Raw genomic sequence first — 21957 nt, 5'->3', positions numbered from 1 at the left:
GTGCAGCTATCCCAGGCTCCATGGAAAAAGAAAAGCTTCTACTCTCACAAGGGCAATTTGCCTGACTGAAGGTCTCACCTAAAGCCAATTTTTTGGACTGGGATGAGGTACATAGACCCATCAGGAGCTGGTTAGGAAAAAGTTAAATTATCTTTCTGAGTGATGGAAAGACACAAACAACACCACTTTCATCAGTAATTGTTAGGATAGTGGGCAGGGCTGCATATGGGTGAAGTAAGACTCCCGCACGTTGCACATTGGGCCTCATGAAATCCTATGGAATCACTGGGAATCACTGCATAGATTCCAAAGCCAGCTGCCCAAAGCTACCTTTTTAGTGATAAACCTAGAAGCAGAGAGCCCTTTGGAAGTCAGGGAAAGTTCTCAGTCTGACTCCTTCAACTGCATTGAAAGCACTAGGATAACTGAAGGGGGAACTACTAGTACCATTGCAATGCCTGTGGAGGACCTGCAACTAGCCTGAATAGCTTTTTCACTCAAGAGGGCGATTTTCCTACCTGATGAAGAACTGAGCTGTCAGTTTAAACAGGAGACTGTGGGAGTAGCTTGTGAGGAGTGAGCACCCAAAAACCTAACTACATCAGTCAGTTGGACTGACTTCATCTGGCTTGTCCAAGCAGGTAGTCACTGTGACTGCCCAATCCTGAGCCTTTCGTAAGTAGGCAGCTTTGCTCCATCCACTTGCTGGCAACTGGAAACCATATTCAGTGCTTCTGCCAGTCATCAAGCAATCAGGACAACCTGGATATCTGCCAGTTGTCCACCTTCCTCCTGTGTATCTGAAGTTGGCATCATTTCCTTCCAAACCACCTGCATTGTTTCTGAGCACCACATAATTTGTACTGTATTTATCTGCAGAACCGTTTGGCAGGGAAGGAAATGCTATTTGACCCAATTTTACATGGGGAATCACAGGGCACCAAGGGGCAGATTTTTAAAGCACTTAAGCACCTAATGTTGTATTTATGCTTCATGGGATCCACATTTCTAGATGCCTGCATGCCTTTAAAAGTCTGCCTTCCAGTGACCCAAGACCACGCGGGAAGCCCACAGCCAAGAAGAGAATTAAACCCAGGGTTCCCATGTTAGCGTGCCAACCAATGGATTCTCTTTTTGCGCTTACTTAAATGAAGTAAAGCAAGTAAGCTATGGAAGAGCAGTCTCCCTGTGTAAACCTTAACCATCCTGATTGACACCTTCATCACAGAGCTTGCCTGCCAGCCAGGGAAAGGATGGGCATTATTAGTCTGATTCTCTGAACCTACAAGTAATAACTCCCCCTTTGCCACTGACTCCCAAGTACTGTTTGCTCTGGGAACTGTGTCCCCCTTGCATACATATATGGCTGCCAGTTCAAGCAATCAGTAGTAACAAACAGGCACATTTTACGTTTAATGTCAAGCCCTGGAAGGTGTGGGTGTGTATGTGTGTGTGGTTATTCATCCTTCCTCCCTTTCTACCCCCCAACCCCAGCAATACAACTATGCAGCAGCAATTACTCTAGCCTGAAGCCATGCAATATAGGGAATAGATGTGGGGGAACAGTAGACTCTCCACCCCACACTCCCCCCACACGCACCCACCCACATATTCAAGTAGCAGATTATGATAACCAATTAGAAGCTGCAGATTGCTCATCAACTATAAAAATCGCATCGCTTCAATTCATGGCCCAGTTGACCCAAATAAATTAACTAGCCCACTGTTGCTAAGATTAGTTCAGCAATGCTGGGGATTATTTTGTAAAGTTTGTTCCACAAACAGCACTGTTAAGTTTTTCATCATATACCTCATGATATTTAGTGGGGAGCTTTTTTTCAAGCTCCATCTCAAAGTCATGTGATTGTTAGAATTTCAGTTTGCATGTTTTAAAGTATGTTTCTAGACTTCCTGGCTGCAAAGAAAAGTTTGAAATGTAATTTTTATAGGTCCAAAAACCAAAAATAGAGTAAAAAGAACCCAATTTATCCTTTTGTTTCAGAACTTGACAGTTTTAGGTCATCTCATGTTATGATATCTTTGCAAGGGTCAGGATCATGAATTTTGAATGTGTGGGGTTAGTAATATGGCTAATGCAGATAAGCCCCTAAAGTTCTGCAAATCTTGCTAGCTGCAGTGAATGGGGGTTTCAATAAACTTTTTCTGCACTTCAGGTTTGGGTAAGTTCACAGTCCCTCTTCTCACTTAGAGTGTTGGTGGTGTTAGGGTTGAAGCCATGCAAAGGTGCCAAGTTTCACACTGTTTTTCACATGAAACCATAAATCCCTTCCCAGAACCCTAGGGGCATAGTGGGGAGGTGTTCCGAAGGTTCATGAACTTAGCTAAACTTACACAGATATTAGTGTTTGTAACAAGATAGGAAATGAGGCAGGACAGTTTGTGATTCTGTTACAAACATTTTTCACAGGCCTGGACCCCACTGGAAGTAGTCAGAGTATGTAAAGTTAAGCACAGGTTTTTGCAGGTTTGGGACTTGGACACAAATTTATCACCATCTTCATACAACCACTTTTACCTGTTTTCATTTTCCTCCTGTAAAGGACAGATAAATACTTATGGAAAATTAAGAGGTCAATGTTATTTAGTGGATATCCCTAGAAACGAGAGGAAAAAATTGTAAATATTATTTGAGTGCAAGTGTTTAGACTTACGAGTCTCTTTTTTTTTTTTTAAGATGCCCTTTATTTTTAAATCATATATTTGCCAGACAGAGGTGAAACGACCAAGTTTAGCAGGGTGAAAATGTATGCAAATACATTTTTAACCAGTTAATAGAAATTCTTCCAAAATATTTTTTGGACACTTCTACATATACACAGTGCAGAGCAACTGTGTTTCAATAACTGACTTACCTTTTTAGAAAAAAAGTTTAACCTAGTAAAGTACTGTATTATAGAGTAACAGTCACTGTCCTGACTTCATTTCAAAACTCAGTTGTTACACATAGCACACATACTGGGTGGAAAACATCTAGAAAGAAGAGATAAATGAGCTAATCATAAGACAACTTAAGAGGAAACATGTAATATCAGTGACATTTGACATACTGGGGCTTCCCATGCAAAATTCCAAATATGGTATGGTGATTCAAGGATCTGCTCTGTGGTCACCACCCTGTAAATAAATGTGTTAACAAATTAGTAAAGCACCTCATTCACAGCTAGCTTGAAAACCTACAAGTATATTTTAAGAGGTAGTTGCAATACTTTCATTCATGTTAAACAGTAAATCAATCCCACAAAGAAGGATGTTAGTATCTGCTCCTTTTGGTCTACAAATGAATTGTGTAATAGGCCAATACACACTGAGGTGAAAACAGGCTTGATTTTGTTCTCAAGGAAGTCATCCATGCAGGAAACTTCATTAGAGAAGGAACAATCTCCTTACTAACTGTTTCTACAATAAGGCTCTGGTGGGTTTTCTAGGTCCTACTGGCCACTTCTACACAAGACGCTGACTGCACAGTAGCTCATTACTGCTGGACAGTAGCATTGCATGGCACAAAGCATGACATGACACTACTACACAGTAGTAATGAGCTACTGCACAGTCAGTGTCACCAAAAAGCCATGTGGGGACACTATTGTATAGTAACAATGGTTAAATGACTGTGCAGTGGCAACTGTGTAGTCAGCACCTCATGTAGACATGCCCACTGTCATAAATGATTATGATAATAACCAGGATCAGATCTATTAGGAAGCAGTAATACAAACATGAATAATGCCATTTATAGGGCTTTAATCCACGGACTTCAAAGGCCTTTATACTGGAGACAATTAACATTATCTTCATTTTATAGATAGAGACACTGAGGCACAGAGAGATGAAGCAGTTTGGCCAAGATTATTTTAAAGGCCAGTGGCAGAGCCAGAAAAAGCATTCAGGTCCCCTCTTTCCCAATCCACTGCTATTTCCAGCAAGACAAGCGATCTTCAAAATATTTTTTGACCAAAGTCCTATTAGAAACAACAACCATGTATAGAACCTGACAGAAATCTATTCAACCCTGAATGATAAGCTTATACCAAAATATAACATGTAAAAAATGGTTATCAGTAACACCTGGCTGCCATGCACAGAACCAGCATGACTCAGAACAACAAGAAAAAAAAAAATCATATTTTTTTGTGCTGGTTTCCTATCAGAGATACAGTTTCCTTGAGAATGTTTTGTTTTTAATTGTGTGTGTGCATGCGGGTAAGACCACTTACTAAAGGAATGTTAAGATTGTGAATTAAACCCACAAAAGTCAGAGAACTCGGGCATTAAGGCTCCCTTGGCTCTTTTAACCCTTCCTCTTGCCCGCCTGCATTATAGGCCTTTCATTACATGATCACATAATGAGGCAGCAGGACATACTGTAGTGTAGATGATGTTGAAGGGGGTGTATGGCTTGTTAGGAAGCAAGGCTAAATAAATTGACACGTTAATAACTAGTCATTTCATCTTGTAAAAGTTTAATATTCACTGTAAAAAATGGCAGGACATTGTTATATAACCAAATGAAATATATATGAAATGAGCCACACCCCCGCCCAAATATTTTGTTTACAGTGCATTTGCAGGGGGGGAGTTATCTCCCTGTGGGTCCAATCTTGTACGCTGCGGTTTTGTTCTTCTGCGTAAATAAATTCTCACTGAAAAAAAGGCCTGATCTTATTTTGCAGCCCATCTAAGTCATGGCTATATACATGGGCCCTTTGCCTGCAACGCCAAATAACTTCTGCACTCACCAAATTCAGTGTAAACTGAGTGTGTACTGTGCTTTTGTAGACAACAGTAGTAATTGTCATAACCACAGTTATTAATGAGCATATTGTCTTAATGTGAGGTAGGTATTATTCTCCCAGTTTTTACAGATGGGGAACTGAGGCACAGAGAGATTAAAGCTGAGAGTTTCAAAGCTTCCCACTTAATTATAATGACTGGGAATGGGGCACTCACATTGTTTCTTGGCCTTTGATGTCTCAGCCTAATTACTTTGCCCGAAGTCACACAAAGAGCCCATGGCTGACCCACAACTTGAACCCAGGCTCCCAGAGTACCAGTGCAGTGCTTTAATCACAAACACATCCTTTCTTTCCAGCTTAATACTAACCAGAACTGCTCATCCAAAATGGTTACCAAAGGCTGGCAGCTGTTATACTGCCTCCTAGCAGAACTGAGCAAGTACATGGTGCTCTACAAGAACATGTGAAGCAAGAATTAAAAGCATTTTGCATAGGCTATCTTTTTCCAGGCTGGCCTTCCCTATCTTTATATACAATTATGGCACATTTTATATCACTATTTCAGAAAGCTCCAAAGCTAGGCTGCTATATGGAGCTGGAACAAACCTGATCAGCTGTTCCTCAGGTCCCTGTATCAGCTTTGAGAAAGAGAAACAGAGCTTCAGAGCCAAGAATTTCAACAGTAATTAGTGAATATGCATATCTTAAGAGTGGTGGTGAGGGATGTATCTGTAAAACAACCTTCCACCTCAATTCCAGGCTTGGAGCCTGCAGCATGGGAGCAAGTAGGCAGGTCATGTTTTTAAGCAGCAGTACTGAGTAGTAGACAACCAGCGTAACCATGTTTTAAGGGTTTCTAAATGATTATTTTCTCTGGACCTACAGGCTTCTGTGATTCAGCCCACCTTACTATCTTGTACTAGCTTGAAGACTCTGCTTCAGCATCTTAATGAGGGACCACTCTCCAAATGAGATTCATCTACTAGAGACCCACACAAGTGGTCACCCATCCTGGGGAATGCCCTGTGTCTTCATAAATATTAGTTATACTCAGTTTCTTACCTTCAGCAACTGGTATCATTGAAATGTTCTAAGTAGAAAAGCAGCTCAGAAGAATCCTCCTCAGTTGCATAAACACTAGCCAACAATTTAGGAGGCAGGGGGGAAACGAGAGAGGCTACTTATCAACCAAATCAGTGAGCTGTGAGAAGAACTGAAGAAGTCAGGAAGAAGCCTGCGTTAGAGAAAGCAGGATGTATGAGAGATGAGGGATCTAAAAAAGAGGACAAAACAGCTTAAAGAAACTTAAGCAATGCCTACCAAGTAAACTTGCTGTGCTCAGCAACATCACCCTCAAGCATACAGCACTGCTCTACATAGCCTTCATCCTAAAATACTGTAGCAGCAGCGTAGCCACATCTCTGCAGCACTGCAGGTGGGTTAATTGGCCTTGCCCTTAAGCAGGGCTAATCAGCTGACCCAAAGCATCACATAGACATAGCTAATGCACTGTTTCCAGTTTAGGAGGTTGACCATGCAGAGCAGTGCAATATGCTTGAAGGTAAAGCTGTCAAGCCTTTTAAGTTGACAATATAGATGTGGTCAGCAAGCAGTGGGCAAGAAGAGTGCGGAGTGGATATTCAGGAGAAATGGTATATCAGGCCACTGGCCAACAAGTCTAGCAAGGAAGAAGGGGAATGATGTTGGCAGCCTGCCCTTGCTGGGACCAAGGCCCCACTACTGAGATCAGGCTGCAGTACGGGAAAAAGTTGTCATTCAGTCTGAAAATACTAGGCTGAATAACAAGGAAAAAGTGAGTGAGGCTGGGACCCTGCACCTTGCCCAGCTCTGGTGTGGTTCTGTTGAAGGTGATGGAGCAGGGCATCAGAACACAGGACTGACCCAACTTTTTCCCAAGAAGACAAAGTTCTCTTTAGCAGACTTGCCCAGACACCAGTCGGCAATAACATAAAATAAAAAAAATCAAATCGGATACAACTACACAGACCAGAGTTTTTTGCTCAATTAGTTGAATCTTTTCTGAACTCAAAGTCCAGCAATTTCTCTTTGGTATTCAATACTGAAATTTTGGTCCAAATCCACAGCTGGTGTTACTGGTGTAGCTCCTTTGACTTCAGCGTCTTAATTTCTCCAAGTTTATCTGACTTTCTTCTTGCTAGCATAAATTCAGAACGCATAGATATATAGGACTGGACGGGCCTCCTGGGCTAGAATTCAGTCCCTATATTCACAGGTAATCATTAACCAAGGAAACCCCCAAAATCACCACCCTTGTCAATGGAAAAACTAACTTCCAAAAGGCATTTTGCATGTACTAATGATGGTATTTGTGTGTAGATAATATTTTGCTCTCAGGTACTTATATGGCCTATATTTTCAGGAGTCCACCCGAGCAACCTGACATTCTTCATCTATCGTTACTAATGCATAGACATTTAGGTGGTAGGGAAGAGTTATTTAAAAAACAAAGTCACAGAGTGACTTCTTCTGGGTCACACAGAAGTTAAAGAAAGAACATACCTTATGTCCCAGGGTATTGCCCTAACTAGACTGTAATGTCCTTCTTACACAACATTTGAAAAGAAAACATTTCATGTCAAAGGACTGACCCTAACAAGCCTGAGTAAACTTGGCTTGACTCATCTGCTGGTTCCATCTACACTATTATCTCTTGTAAATATGTTTACTTTTTACAGCACTATCTTTTGTAACAAGGCCCACCTCAAGCTACAGCTGCCAGTTTTATTATAAGACTTGAGGATGAAAACAAAAAGCTCACCTTCACTGCTGCTCCCAGTGACACAGTGACCTTAGCAACTACTGCTGCTGCAGATGACTGTGACATGTGGTTTGCTCTTCTGTACCATACCATTAGATATGTTTTAATGTTCATTTGACTTTTCTAGTACCTCTGCTAGATCACAAAGGTTACACACAGGAACAGGGTTATAGATACCCAGTTCACTATTGGCATTGGCATCGGCAAATAAATTTGATTTCAGCATAACATTCATTTTATGCGCACCTTCATCTTACATGTTGCTTGTGTCTGGAACTGAAGAGTCAGAAAACTAAATATTACAACAACCATTTTTCATGATCTGTGTGTTAACTTTAGGCCTACAGGATTAATTGATGCAAATGTCCAACTTCAGCCTCTTCCTGGAAGGTTTTGCAGTTGTTATCTAACCACAAATTCTATCCCAACATGGAAAAACCCAAATGTGGAACAACTATATGACAAAGATCCAGCAGGAAAGAAATCACACAAGTTATTCATAGATTTCATAGACATTTGGGCTGGAAGGGACCCTGGAGGATCATAGAGTCCAGCCATGATCCCAGCAAGATGAGCATCCAAATGCGTCTTGAAGGCATTCAAAGTGGGTGCTCTGGCGGCAGTCTATTCCAAACTTTGGGGGCTCAAACAGTGAAGAAGTTCTTTCTCATGTCCAGCCTGAATCATAGCACAACAATGGGATTTGTTCCTTTAGTGATAATAAGTTTGGCTCATACTTTGATTTTTTTATTGTTTATTTCTGCTGTAAATAACTTTTAATTCTTTAAAGGGAAGGGACACCATATATGGGTGCAACCCAAATGATTACACCCCAAAAAAGAGGATCCTGCTTTGAGCAGGGGGTTAGAATAAATGACCTCGTGGATCTCCAGCTGTATTTTCCTAATCTTGGGACAAAAATAATAACGCACTTTATTTTGATGGTATCAGAGCATTGGCTGACCCTTTAAAGGAGCTCAGGTCATCTTCATCAGATCCTTTTCCATCCAGCTATCAGTGATGGATGTGGACTTGGGCTAGTGCTTTGGTCAAGTAATCACCATCACCAGAAGGTAGTCCAAGAATAGGCTGCCTATTGGAGGAAATGTTTTCTCTCAAAGGAAGACCTGAAGCTGGGAAAGATATGAAAAACTGCTCTTCAAAGAGGCCCAGAGTATAGCATGACTCTGACAGAACTGCTTTGCTCATGAAATGGGAGGCAAGGGAGCTAACAGACTGCCAGAGCCTAAAACCCTGATACAAGGGTAACTAGGAAACCTTGAAAAAAGGGCTTGATTACTAGAGGTCCAAGGGTGAGAACCTAGGAGACAGCCCTCCAACCCAGCTAGATAGAAGACCCAGCTGGAAATAGCAACAGTGCAATTAATTACATAGTAAAGCCTGGAAGGAAGATATTTTGGGAAGGTCAAAGGGGCACCTGCTTTGTGTGTGTTATTAGACTATTTCTATTTTAAAATGTAAACCCTTTCTTGTAAATTCTACTGCTATCAAGGATTTATTACATCCTGGCTGCTGAATGGACTCCCTGGATTACAATGGATTTCTGTAGAGGGTTTTTTCTCTGACAAGCAAATGCCTCTCACACAATTATAGACACTTGTCTAATTATTTGTTTTTGATTTGGTTGTGAAGAAAATACCCCACCTGAAAAAGAAAATGCTCCATGAGCACTCCAGAATTAGTTTCTTATGCCTATATGCCACTAGCCAAGTAGCTACTGCACTGAACAGGCATCAGTAACTTATTAGCCTGGCTGTTGAAGTTATTTTTATCATGTTCGACCCCCCCAAGGATGCACCAGAGTTATATTTTTCAAAGCTGGAAATCTTCATTTCTATAAACTCTGAGAAGTGACTCACTCTAACCAACAAAACTTAGCTAACATGTGCAATGAATAACCAGAAGATAGCTGAGAAAACAAACCAGGAAAAATAAATTAATTTCTTTTTACTGCTCTTTAAAAAAAAAATAAAGTACTAGCAGAACCTACCACATGCACTGTTGCCTACCCAAAGCATTCAAAAAACCATGATAGACTTAAAAATAATCATAGGATTTTTTTTTTTTTTTTTTTTATAAGCATTGGGTTCTTTTTATTTATTCTATGATTTCCTGGACTCCAAGTTGCATTCTAGGATGTTTCCAAGATTTTCTTCCCTGCAATAAGACTGCTAGACATGTCATTTTTTAAATAAAAGTTGAGACTCATGTAATCACTTGACTGCAGGTGCTGTGGCTTTAAGACAAACAACAAATACTATGAGGGCTGTAATAACATATTCTAAGAGCTGCTAATACTTCATATATTGAGTACAATACCAAAGAACCTTCAAGGTAGTTGACTTCTGTGATCTGTCATAAACAATGGGAAACAGGAACAGTAGCAATGAAGACAGCAATACAGTATTATACTATAAGATATGATACTATACAACAAGTGAAAGCCTTTTGTTCCTTCTTATGCCTTATTCTAGTTTCCACTGAGGCTCATTTATGCTGAGGCTCCTTTACAAAATCCTGGCAGCATAAATTAAAATGTGGGCAAACATCACTTGTTTGTGGCATCAAAACCACTTGCTGTGAATATCAGGATGCCAGACTGAAGATTGCGATTACTCAGGAAGAAGGGCAAACACAGAGGAGTTCTTAAATCAAAGCTCTACTTTCCAGCAATGGGTTTTCAGGCCAAAGGAGAAAAAAAACTGCAAGCATAAAAATTACATCAGAAAGACTGTCCTTAAATAGAATGTTTTGGGGTTTTTTTTAAGCTTGCCAGAGCTTCTAATGTTTGTACAAAAGAATACATTACCCCAGTTCATTTCCTAATTCCTAAAAAGTCAATAACTCTCTTGGTCTACTAAGTCCCATATGAAGTTATTGATAAGTCATGAGAAAAATGCAAAAGTCAAGATTATAATGAAATGAATCATTGTTTCTGGCTGTAAAGCAGAGGCATTTTGCTCAGCATGCATGCCTAGTGCAATCCTAGTCAACGATCCCCTCCCCCTGCCATTGGCCTTGCAATTAAGCCTCAATATGCCTATGTGTATATTACTGATGTGGAAACTGCTATTTCCATCATGCCACAGACATTCTATACTTCTGAAGTCTGTGGTTACAGAACCATTATTCTATAGAACACTTGCCCATCGCTGAGGCATGCAGGATGCCATAAAAAATGTTTTTTGTACATGTTCCAAGCTACTGGAGTTATGTCAATAGTTATGTTAAAATATATATGGACTCTCTCTGGCTTCCAAAGCTTTATTTTAACAAAAAAGAATGCTATCCTCCACAGGTAAAGTCCATAGAGCTATACTGATTTCCAGGTGCTAAAGATCTGTTCTAATAATTCAAAATTCAGATCTGTGTTGTTTCCAGGAGAGAGAGAAAAGAGGAGAGTGAAAAGAGAGGAGAGAAAGTGTGCACATGTGTGTACACTGTTCCTATGTTTTTATTTAAGTGCTGCTGAAATTGAAAGCTTTCAGTACTAATGACACAGTATGCTGCAGTTTAAGAAATAAATAAATAAATACATACATACATACATCTCAACTCTCCTTGCCTTGCAACCACGCTACAGTACAATATTCATAGTTTTCTTGGTGATTGCCTAGAAAACCCTTCTTAATTTAACCTCTAATGGGATTAACAGCCTCATTACATTGTAAATCTGTGACTGCCACAGTCCAGCTGTTGTGGGAAACTGAACTTTTAGAACATTATCATTTTGCTGCTGTGTTCTTTCTACCTGAAGTAATTTTATACTCCTTTAAGTTTTTCCAACTTCAATTTCCCTTCATGTCTCCTTCCCCCCCAAAAAGTGGACCATACCCTCTGAAGGGCCAGATCCCCATCTGGTATAAACTAGCGTAGTTTCATGAAGACTAGGCCAGTTAACATGTATTGAGAGTCTGACCCACTAACTTTCAGCTACATCTCATCTAAATTCTATTCAGGCAGCCAAGGAGATAGCAAACTAATCTATGGAGTACAGAGCCAAAAACAAACCAAAAAAAAAAAATACAGACCCGTGATACCCTTCCAAGAAGGTTGGGGATGAAGCTGGCTTAAGCATAATTTCTGTCCCTGGAGAGCACCAACAGTTCACACACACACACACTTCAATCTGTTTAAGGGTAATATAAATCCAGACAAGTATTGCAACCAAGGACATCCACAGCAGTATGCAAGTATAGATGCAGGTTATCTTTGGCCCTCAGACTTCTGGCAAATTATAAATATGGCCCCAGGCCTTGTAAAGTCTCTCTCCCCTACTGCAGCATATACAATGGGTGCAGTCTTACAGGTCTGTAAGGAAGACAAGACTGAACAAGTCAGTGAAGAGCTTGCCTCAGTAGAGACTACAGAATCAGGACAAATGCTATCTGCCTAACAACACTGTGGGATCTAAATGACAACTGTATAAAACTGACAGACTGTATGGTGCTAGAGAGCAGACAGCACTATTTCACTAGATTCTGATCCAGAGGAAAAAAAAAAAAATCTACTTTATAAGCCACCCTTACTTGGTGCAGAGAAGGCAGAGAGGGGGTACAGATAACAGTGGGTTAAGATTGCAAGGAGAATAGAAAGTCACTATTTTCCCCATCAGTTTTGCCTTCAGAAAGTCAAGCTTGGCAGCCGTATCAGATCCAATCATTCCTAATACACCTGTGAAACTTTCTAGGGAAAACAGACACTTTGGAGTATGACAGAGTGCAATTAATATTCTTAAATTAGGTATTTCTGTAAAAATAAATGTAGTCATATTGAAAAAGAAAAAAAACAAACTAGGCAGCTCTTTCTGACACTGTTCTTACAACAACATATGAACCCAAGTGTCCCCGGTCTTTCTGAATTTAGTCTCTTTTCCCTCCCCATGTAACTAAAAACAAACAGAGTGGTTTGTGCCTGTAACAACCATTTATTACTTCTTTAAAATTACATCTTAATGCCTTTGGCTTTTATCATTCTCCTGAGCAGCCTAAGTTGATTGGGAACAAGACTTGTGGTTCTCATGTACTCGTTTTGTAAGAACACAACAAATCAAGGTCTCATAGCAGCAGTCTGCCTTGCCAAAAGGAGAAAAAGGAGGTAGCCTTTGTGTGTGTGTGAGAGAAAGAGAGAGAGAGAGACATTCCATATATATAATTAGATAAAATAATACTTCAGGCAAGATATGGCATCTTTAAAAGTGCCTTTTCAGTCTTGAATTTTTCTCTGCTTGTTACTACAGAAACCAAAATCTAAGACAGACTCCACCCAAAACAGAGAAAAACAATATAGACAGAGTAGGCTTTTTTCTTTTCTTTACCTCCCCCCACTCCCCCAACCCACACGACACACTTTTTGAAAGGGTGGGTTGGGTATTAAAGAAAAGTATTCTACTATGCAAAGGATAGGAGTACTTTGTATGTAGTTGAAACAGTAAAGCTCTGATTACAGACCGCAGAGAGGAAAGCAGTGAATGAGTAATGAGCAATGAGAAATGCGTAATGTGGGATGAGAATATAATTTCCACACATCGGCTAAAGAAAGGTTTACACTCTTAAGCCATAAAAACAAACCATTAAGCCAGACCTGCACTGTCAGGAAGTATAAAACTGTTCTTGAAATTCTGCAGTTCCTATACAAAAGCTTTTCAGAAAGTTTGTTTCCTGATCTTTGTTAAACATTAACATCAAGCTGCCATATGGCAATTAGCTGCCTCCTGAAATCAATAAAGAAAAACAAAAAAACCCAACAATTTTGGAATAGTTGTTCAGTAAAATAGTTCAATAATTATTCACTCCTACTGGTGTGGCAAAGTGGATCTAGTGTAAATGCAGTCCAGATGAGTTCCTGCTTCATAATCATGAATACAATAAGCAAGCAGTTTTCATATCCAGGCCTCAAAATTGATTGTATAAATGCAAGATGACTAGCAGCATGTTGGGAAGGGTGGGAGGTACTTGGCATACATGCAAGTATTAGCAGTGATAGCCTCACTATAGATGAGGCAACTCATTTTAGCATACAGAGGCAGATCCACAACTAGTATAAATGGTCATAACTTCCATGACAGTTTATACCAGTTAAAGGTCTTCCTCCATAGCCATTAAAAATACAACCATGCTGCCGACTACAGAACCTGACTGAACTTTATGCAGAGACCATGAAGGAGCCTGGGTTTTAGCTTAACCAAGTATGAAGGGCAACAGAGACACCATATAGAGATGCTGAGCACTCTGCATTTAGAGATGCCTATTTAAACCATCTATCACTGCCACCCCATGCCTATACTGCAAGCAAGTCAAGAAACAACATGCTCAGGGAAATTTAAGATTATGGATCAAACATAAAAGGCAGTGCCGTGTCTTCTAGTCTCTCTCTCTTTATGAGAGAAAGAACTTCTATTCCTTCTTGTAGAGAAAGAACACTGAGTACTGTGATAACACCATATTTCCAATATTCAGAAAGATTAAATCAGCCACCACTACCAGATTTATAAGTCAGCAAGCTCAAAACTTCACTAGATCAGGCTGAGGATCTACTTTAATTTTCAGAGTTTCGTAGGCTGTCCCATTAACACCGAGTTCAGTCTCACCAAATGCACTACATGACCAATTTCACTATGTACAATTCTTAAAAAGGTCTACCCCACCCCTTCAACTCCTCTACCTCACATTTTCAGATTAGAGGGAGCCTATTTTTATTTTTAAAATGGTCAACTCCAATTCCATGGACTTCTACAGACATACATCCTTTGACTCTTTGAAATCAATAGGACTACTCAGGAGCAGAGAGAGAAGCAGCTCTTGCCCTGCTCATAGGATCTGGACCCTCGTGAACTTAAAGCTACATGCATCCCACCAAGTATTTTACTGGAGTTGTGATTCTTAGTCAAGAAACACTTCCATTGGTTTAAATGGGAGATCTGCCTTTATTATAAGGAATGCAGAATCAGGCCATGAGCCAGCTACTGCTCATGCATAGACAAGTGCTGTAGCCAATTAAAAAAAAAAAAAAAGAGAGAGAGATTAGCATCAACGTGTTCTCATGCCTTAGAGGAGAAGCAAAAGCAGTCACTATTCTCTAGGAAGCCTTTGATATTATGAAGTTATATACAATGGACGAGGAGCAGGGGAATTTAAGGCAATTTAAAAATTTAGGCTCTGACTCAAAGCACATGAAAGTCAACAGGAGTTTTTCCCCTCATTCACTTCAACAGGTTTTGAATCAGAACCTCTATGCTCAAAGATGTGGTACAATCTGGGTGTGAATCCAGAATTTCTTGGCCATTCAAGATTAGCTTCTGCAACACAAATACGAAAGTGTTCTAGTACTGCAAAGGACATGCATTGCAAGCTATTGGACTCAAAGAGCATCTGCTTGTAACTGCATAATCCCATGACTGACAGCATCCATGAGTTTATGGCTGCAAACTTGTTCACTGCCAATGAAGCTAGCATACCCATTTCAACAAGCCATAGTACTGAATAAAAACACTATGCCCTGTTGGGTGGGGAGGCAAAGGAACCAAAGGCAGACTTCACAAGAGTTCTGGTATTTTACAAGTTAAGAGGAGAGTTGTCCATCCAGCACTTAGACTACTTCCTTGAGCCAGTATGAGAGAGAGTCAGCCATCTTAAAAACAAAAAACACAGACAAGTTGTAAAGCAGTGGATCACTCTTTAGATATTATTAAAAAGAGACACTGCTACAATCCAGTAAAAATTAATTTTTAAGTAACTTTGTCACAGGAGCTTGTAGATGAGCATAACAAATATTTTAGGCTCATGAGAAAGAAAAAATAAAGAGACAGCAGCCAACAGGAAATTACTGTCATTTTTCTCTCCATCCTCTCTAAAAATTGTCTTTGCTGATGACTAGAAGCAGAGGGTAAAAACTGAGAATGTCTTAAAGGGATCTACTTAGAAGATTTTTGGACAACAAACCCTGTTAGCATATTCACTGTAATAGAATAAACCTCTTTAACACTAATAAAAACAGTTAAGCTAATGATTGGCAGGCCTCAAACATTCTAGAAGCTGTCTGAAAAAAAGGTCACTGGATGAAGCATGGCCCAACTGGCTTCAGAGTGCCACCTTCATTTACAAAAGAAAACTGGCAAAGATTTTAAGTTTCTTCTCTTTCTCACGCACACAATTCCCATGTCACTAGAGGATATAAGCACAGATTCTTCAGTCTAGGGCCAATTCCACAGCTTAAGGTATCAAACATAGGCTAGAACTTACCACTCGGGCTAATTTGACTTTCTTCTGCCCTTGGCTTTGGTCCAGCTTGCACTACCTCAGCAAAGAGCCAGTTTCAGTTACTTAGTCTAATATTTGGCAGGCCTTCCAATTGCAACAAGCAATTCAGCCTGTGTCCTCATCCCATGTTATACCAGCTACTTGCAAACTGCTGTGCCAGCCTTTTAATGTACAATGTGTACAATAAGTATGAACTGTGATTAATGCCTTACTTGCCAACTGCAAATCAGACTTTCCCCTTGATATTAAGAATAAGGAAAAAAAAGATGTAAATACAAGTTATCCTTGTGCATGCTGTACAAATGAATCATTCTCTCTTACAGATTGGACTGGGCAGAATGAAGTGTCAGAGCTCTATTATTTATTATCTGAAATAGGTTTAAACATCTGGGGGGAAAAATGCTTTTAAAAACACAAAACCCTGGAAAGGAAGACAAGCTACTCAGAGACAGAAAAACCTTAAGGTGAGGTCAGATAGGAGGCTGCAGATGACAAGTTTGCTGTATGTTGGGCAAAATCTGAAGGTTATTTCATGACAGCATTCCACATAAATGAGCTCTTAGCTGAGGTAAAAAAGTAATTATATTCCCAACTGTTTTAGCAAAGGGCCAGTAGAAATAAGGTTGCTGTTCCTTTTTAGCATACGTAAAAAGCATACCCGAAATACATTTTATTATTTTTATATTTGGCCAGGATAAGGATTTAAATGGGAGACCTATTTTTTTTTTTTTTTTTTTTTTAAGGGGGAGGGAGGCAGGAGGAATTTACTTTTTGTAGGTCTAGAAAGGATTTGGCCTCCCTCGCCCCCACCTAAAGATTTCTATTGGCCCTGCTTATAGTCAGTCTGCAAATTAGTTAGGAATAGCAGTATTTATACTAGATCAGCAATGTCTGGGTCTTATCCAAATGTTCCACCTAAAGAGGATGCCAGTTCTCATGGATTGGACAGCCCACCCTGCAGCATTCCTGAGAATTGTACAATATAATAATCTTGAAAGTCAGCAGGATGGATTATCCACTTTTTTCTGGACTTGAACTTGTGACCTTAACAGTAGCACAGCAGAAAGCAAATGTGCTATGCACTTTGCCATAGTAACCTTCCATGTATTCTTTTCAACTTAAATACACACAGTTGAAACAGCTACAATTTTGGAAAATTATGTACAAACCCTATATTTTTTTTCTTTTGATTACATATAAATACAAATTAGCTATTTTCTAAAAAGTGGTTATAATAGTAAATAAATACAAAATAAGAATCTGACCATTATACTTCATGTGCTGGGGTTAAACCCATATAAAATGTACAACTAAAATACATTTAAAATCTTTAAAGGAATAATTCTCTGATTAAAATATTTGTTTTCCCAACACTTTCTTTTGTAGACATAAATATATTTTCAAAATAGTTGTGTTTTTTTTTCTTTCCATTTCATTACATAAATAAAGTCTTCATTGGGAAATATTAAAGTGTCAGCTTTTTTTTGTATTCATCTAATATATTTTGCTGTGTTAGCGACACCCACAACCCTCTACAACCATATCTTGATAGTTCTTTAATACGACTTTTTCATTTTCATCAAGGTAGAGCATGGAAATAGCACTCAGTTCTGTCGGTACACAGCAAGCCTTAGGGATTTTGGAATTCACTGAATTGACCAAAGTCTGAACAATGGCATGGTTTGTTGAGTTTAGGTGATCTGCCAGTGGAAAAGGGCATTCCCCATGGCAGTAGAAGGCACTATACCCTGGTGGGGCAACAATCCAGTCATTCCACCCCACATCATTGAAGTCCACATATAACGGATGTCGTTTGCAACTGGATTTGTGGCGTTTGCGTTGTTTGTGTTTTGCTTGACGTCTCTCTCTCTTATGGAGAGGGTGTCCCTTGCCATCATGGCCAAATGTTACTAATAATGGCCTTAGCTGAGACCAGCTGTCTTCATCCTGATGCAAAGACCGGCTAATCCTAACGTGCCTCTTGGAGGCACTGTTCTTATTGTCCAAATGAACCACCTCCACCACAAACCCATGATTAGGTTGTCCATGTGCAATCCACCTCATTACAGCTGGTGTAACATCAAAGCTTTCCCATTTACTTGCATTATGATGCACCAACCTGGTGTCCAAAAGTCTTGTGACAGGGTCCTTAGAGGCAGCTGTGGCTGGCTTAATGATTTCATAAATATTAATACGGTGATGGTAGCTGCTGTTGTTCTCAAAGGCTTCCTGTACCTGCTCCCGAAAAATCTGAAGTTCAGCTGAGGTGACAGACTCCTCATTGGGGATGGAAGTTAAATTAAAGAAGAATCGCCGTGCTGTTTTTCTGCTTGTTTCTGGGAGTTCTTCTAAAGCTTCTAATTTGATTAGGAAAGGGGGAAAAAAAACAAACAAAAAACCCACAATATAATCAGTAACTGAGACAAGCAATGAAAGTTGGAGTTAGTATGCTGCTGGAAATTTTCAGATTACATATTGGACACTAACTTAACATGTGACACAGGATTTGAAAATCCCTCAAATAAAAATGCTGTTCCCCTCATCTTTATGTTTATTTATGCAAGCGTGTTCAGCATGAAGTTAAGAATGTTTCATTCATTGTTATGCACTTTGATCCAATGCTGGTGCACTGTGCATGCCAGGTGGTTATAATAACGAACAAGAAATGAGAAGCATTACTTTGGAATTCAAGGACATTAGCAAGAAAAAACAAAACAAAACAAAACAAAAACCTTTAGCACTGTATTTAGTGGAGATCTAATGAGAATAAATTAAAACTGATTGAGGATTTAGGGTAATTATTGCATTTCTGGGCTTTCACTCTCTCTCTACCCTCTCCACCCCCCAAAAAATATGGCTTTCATGTCAAAATGTCAATCCCTTAAGCTCTATTCCAAAAATATTACTCCACAATTTAGATGATTTGCAAACCTTAATACACAGATTTTTGTGCCCTAATTAGAGACCACAAGCTCAACATCTGTGATGGCATTTTACAAAGAACACCCTATTATTTTACTCAAAAGGTCTGTAAAGACATGGCTACCCACAGTACCATGGATGGTACCATGGCAGTGAAACAAAGAGATAGCTTCTTAGCTTAGATTTAGTCCCATTCTCTTCCCGTTCCCCTCCTCTGTAATTATATTTGGGGGGCGGGGGGAATGTGGCCTATTGTGTGGCGACTATAAAATGTGTACTACAAGTCTGAACTGCATAGCTATGCAAAGCCAGATTTAAAAGTTTAAAGTTTAAAAAAATAAACCTGTCCCAAAAAATTCAGTTTTTAATTTTGGTGACAAATATGCTGGAAAACCATTCATCTTGCCATAAAAAGCCTTTACTAATATGAATATTCCTTAACTCAAACAATTATTCCTTGCTGTTTTTAATGGATTCCCTTCCCTGAATAAGGATTATTCATAAGGGTATCACGGTTAAGTCCAAAATAGGTAAATAGATGGCTCATTTGTTACTGTCTCTTGCAAAAGAGATTTCACATGCTTTCATACAGCCAGTAATGCTTTCAGGTAGCTTGACCTAACCAATGGTTTACAAGCAAGTGGCTAGCTTTATTATTATTATTTGTTGCAAGATGTAGAATCAAACTTTATTTTTTTTGTAAAATTACTTCAAATGGCAGTAGCATGCTAGTTGACAAACTGTGCTATTGCTTTTCAACTTCTGCAGAGTTCCTTTTCTACCACGTTTAGTTTTATGTTCAGAAGTCTGGTAGCATGAATGAACCTTACAGTGGATTTTCTCCATTTATTACCAAGAGTTTACTTTCCACATACAGAAGCACAAACCACAGTGCAAGGTTAAATTTCACCATTAATCTCCTTCCTCATTATAAGGCTTTCCATTAGAGAGTATAACCACCGATTTCAGGCCACTTCCTTTGTATACCAACTTAATTAAATCCTAATAAAATTTCTTTCGTCACAGCTCCATGTTATAACATGTGGAATCTGTGTTTTCATTAATTTTACAGTGAGCCTACAGCATACCACCACTGAAGACTAATAGCTAGAAGTTATTTACAAGTTCTGGAATATTTCTTTTCGTTAAGAGCAAAAGTAACATGCAAACCACTCATTCTAGAGGTCTACCTGGGCTATCTGCCATGACACCAGTTTAGTTATTTCCTCCCCCTGCCTGAACCCCGCACTCCCAGAATCTAGTTAGCCCACGGACACACATTTAATAAACCAATGAGTACCAAGAGGCAGATATAAAAAAAAATGCACCTAAGAAAAGACAAATCTCCTCTGCATGTATTTAGTAAATTGGAAACAAAGTAAAATGGATACATTAGACCATTCATGGTGACTAGTTTGTCACAGAAGTGTAAAGCTGGAGTTATTATACTATACTGATGCAGTTAAACCCTACTGAACTTTTGAAAAGTTTCAGCAAGGAGAGAGGTGGATACACCTCTCCACAAGATAGCAGCATTTGGGGGAGATTAGAAAACAGTTACTTGAGTTTAAAGCACTGAGTGGCTTTACACACGCGTGCGTGCGTGCGTGCAGATTATCTAATTTCAAGACAACAAAAGACTTTGGGTGTATGCAGTTTCACACTTTTTTAAAACATGCACTCAGCATCTTACTTAAAATATGACAGTATTGGATGGCTCAGGTGAACACGTGAGACAGGGCAGGGCTGTGACAAGGCTTTTATCAGACCAGTTTTGCCCCTTAGATCTGCATTAAATCTAGCCTTGATTCAGAACTCAGGACAAGAAAGTCATTATGGAAACAATACAATCAATTGTGGAATTGATCTCACGGGGATTAGAAACCTTTCCTCAGGGACCCGCTTACAGGGTAAGCGACAGAGACTTTTCTGGTATTTAGCCTTATAGATAAAAAAAGAAAAACTAAACTGTGGGAATTCTTAATTTGGGCCCAATCTGTTAGAAAATTAAAAAAAAACAAAAACAAAAACAAAAACCCAAATCGACAGCTCTCACATCAGATGAAAAATGGAGGGAAGGTGGAGGGGGCAGGGGTAAGAAAGAGCAGGGGGAGGAGAAAAAAAAAAGAGAAAGATTTGAGCCCCAAGTGCATCAGAACATAAAAATTCAGTCCTTTAATCAGGGCTTTTAACACACACACACACACACACACACACACACACACACACACACCTCCCCCCACTACAAGCACTGCTGGGAAGTTCAGCACAACCTATTTTATTAGCAACTGAACTTATTAACTCCTTGGAAAGACTTTGTCGGGATACTCCTCCCCCCCCCCTTTTTTTTTTAAAGCCTCCAAAGCTGATCACATCCATACCAAAAAAAGAAAAAGGGACTCCCCCCTACACACACATTCCCTCTCACACCTCCTAATCCCCCTACACACACAACCCCCTACACTCCCCCAACAAACACTCCCTCCCTACACATACACACCCTACAGCCCCCTGCACACATGCTCCCTGACACCCCTACACACATGCTCTGACACCTCCTGTGTATACACACAGTCCCCTCACAGCCCCTACACACCCACACCCTCCTACCCAAGCCCCTTACCCACACGCTAGACACACTCCCTCACACCCACTACAGCCCCTACACACACACACACACACACACACACACATACTCCCTCTCACACCCTTACCTACAAACACCAGCTAGTCTCCCTACAGTCTCCCATGCACATGCCCAAGCCCCTCTACACACACGGTCCCTCTGACACCCTTAACCAAACTTACACATCCTGCAGACCCCTACACACACTGTCCCTGTCACAATCCCTACACACACACACAAACAAACCCCCTCTACACACAATACAGGCCCCTCTACACACTCTCTCTCCCACAGCCCCAACCCCCGCTCCCCACACACACGCGCGCGCGGAGCCCCCTGAAGCTGCCCCCGCCGCCCTCCCGCTCCCGCTCCGCTCACCGTCGTGGTGGAAGCTGCGCACCGTGTTGGCGCGGCTGGCGGCGCGCTCGAGCCGGGCGCCCAGCTGGTGGCCGGCGTGCAGGCGGTACAGCTCCCGCATGTAGGGCGGCACGACGGCGCCGCGGCTCGGGCTCGGCCGCCGCTTCAGCCCGAACATGTGCAGCAGGCGCAGCTCGAACTCGCTCAGCACGTCCTCCG

At 40.3% G+C, this 21957-nt stretch overlaps 1 protein-coding gene across 1 annotated transcript in view; it reads right to left on the bottom strand.

Moving 5' to 3' along the window:
• Positions 1-16172: 16172 nt before the first annotated feature.
• BMP2 (bone morphogenetic protein 2) overlaps positions 16173-21957 on the bottom strand; it is a 10263-nt gene continuing 4478 nt past the window's right edge. The window contains exons 2-3 of the mRNA XM_019548554.1: positions 21760-21952; positions 16173-18190 (exon numbers count right to left, since the gene is read on the bottom strand). Of these exons, the coding sequence (XP_019404099.1) occupies positions 17346-18190; positions 21760-21952 (1038 nt within the window). The 3' untranslated portion in view covers positions 16173-17345. The remainder of the gene's footprint in view (positions 18191-21759; positions 21953-21957) is intronic.

Source organism: Crocodylus porosus, unplaced genomic scaffold (assembly GCF_001723895.1).
Source record: "Crocodylus porosus isolate Cpor-Errol unplaced genomic scaffold, CroPor_comp1, whole genome shotgun sequence".
In the NCBI taxonomy this organism is placed as follows: domain Eukaryota; kingdom Metazoa; phylum Chordata; order Crocodylia; family Crocodylidae; genus Crocodylus; species Crocodylus porosus.
Note: the sequence above shows the minus strand (reverse complement) of the source record. Positions and strands in the feature narration are given on the sequence as shown.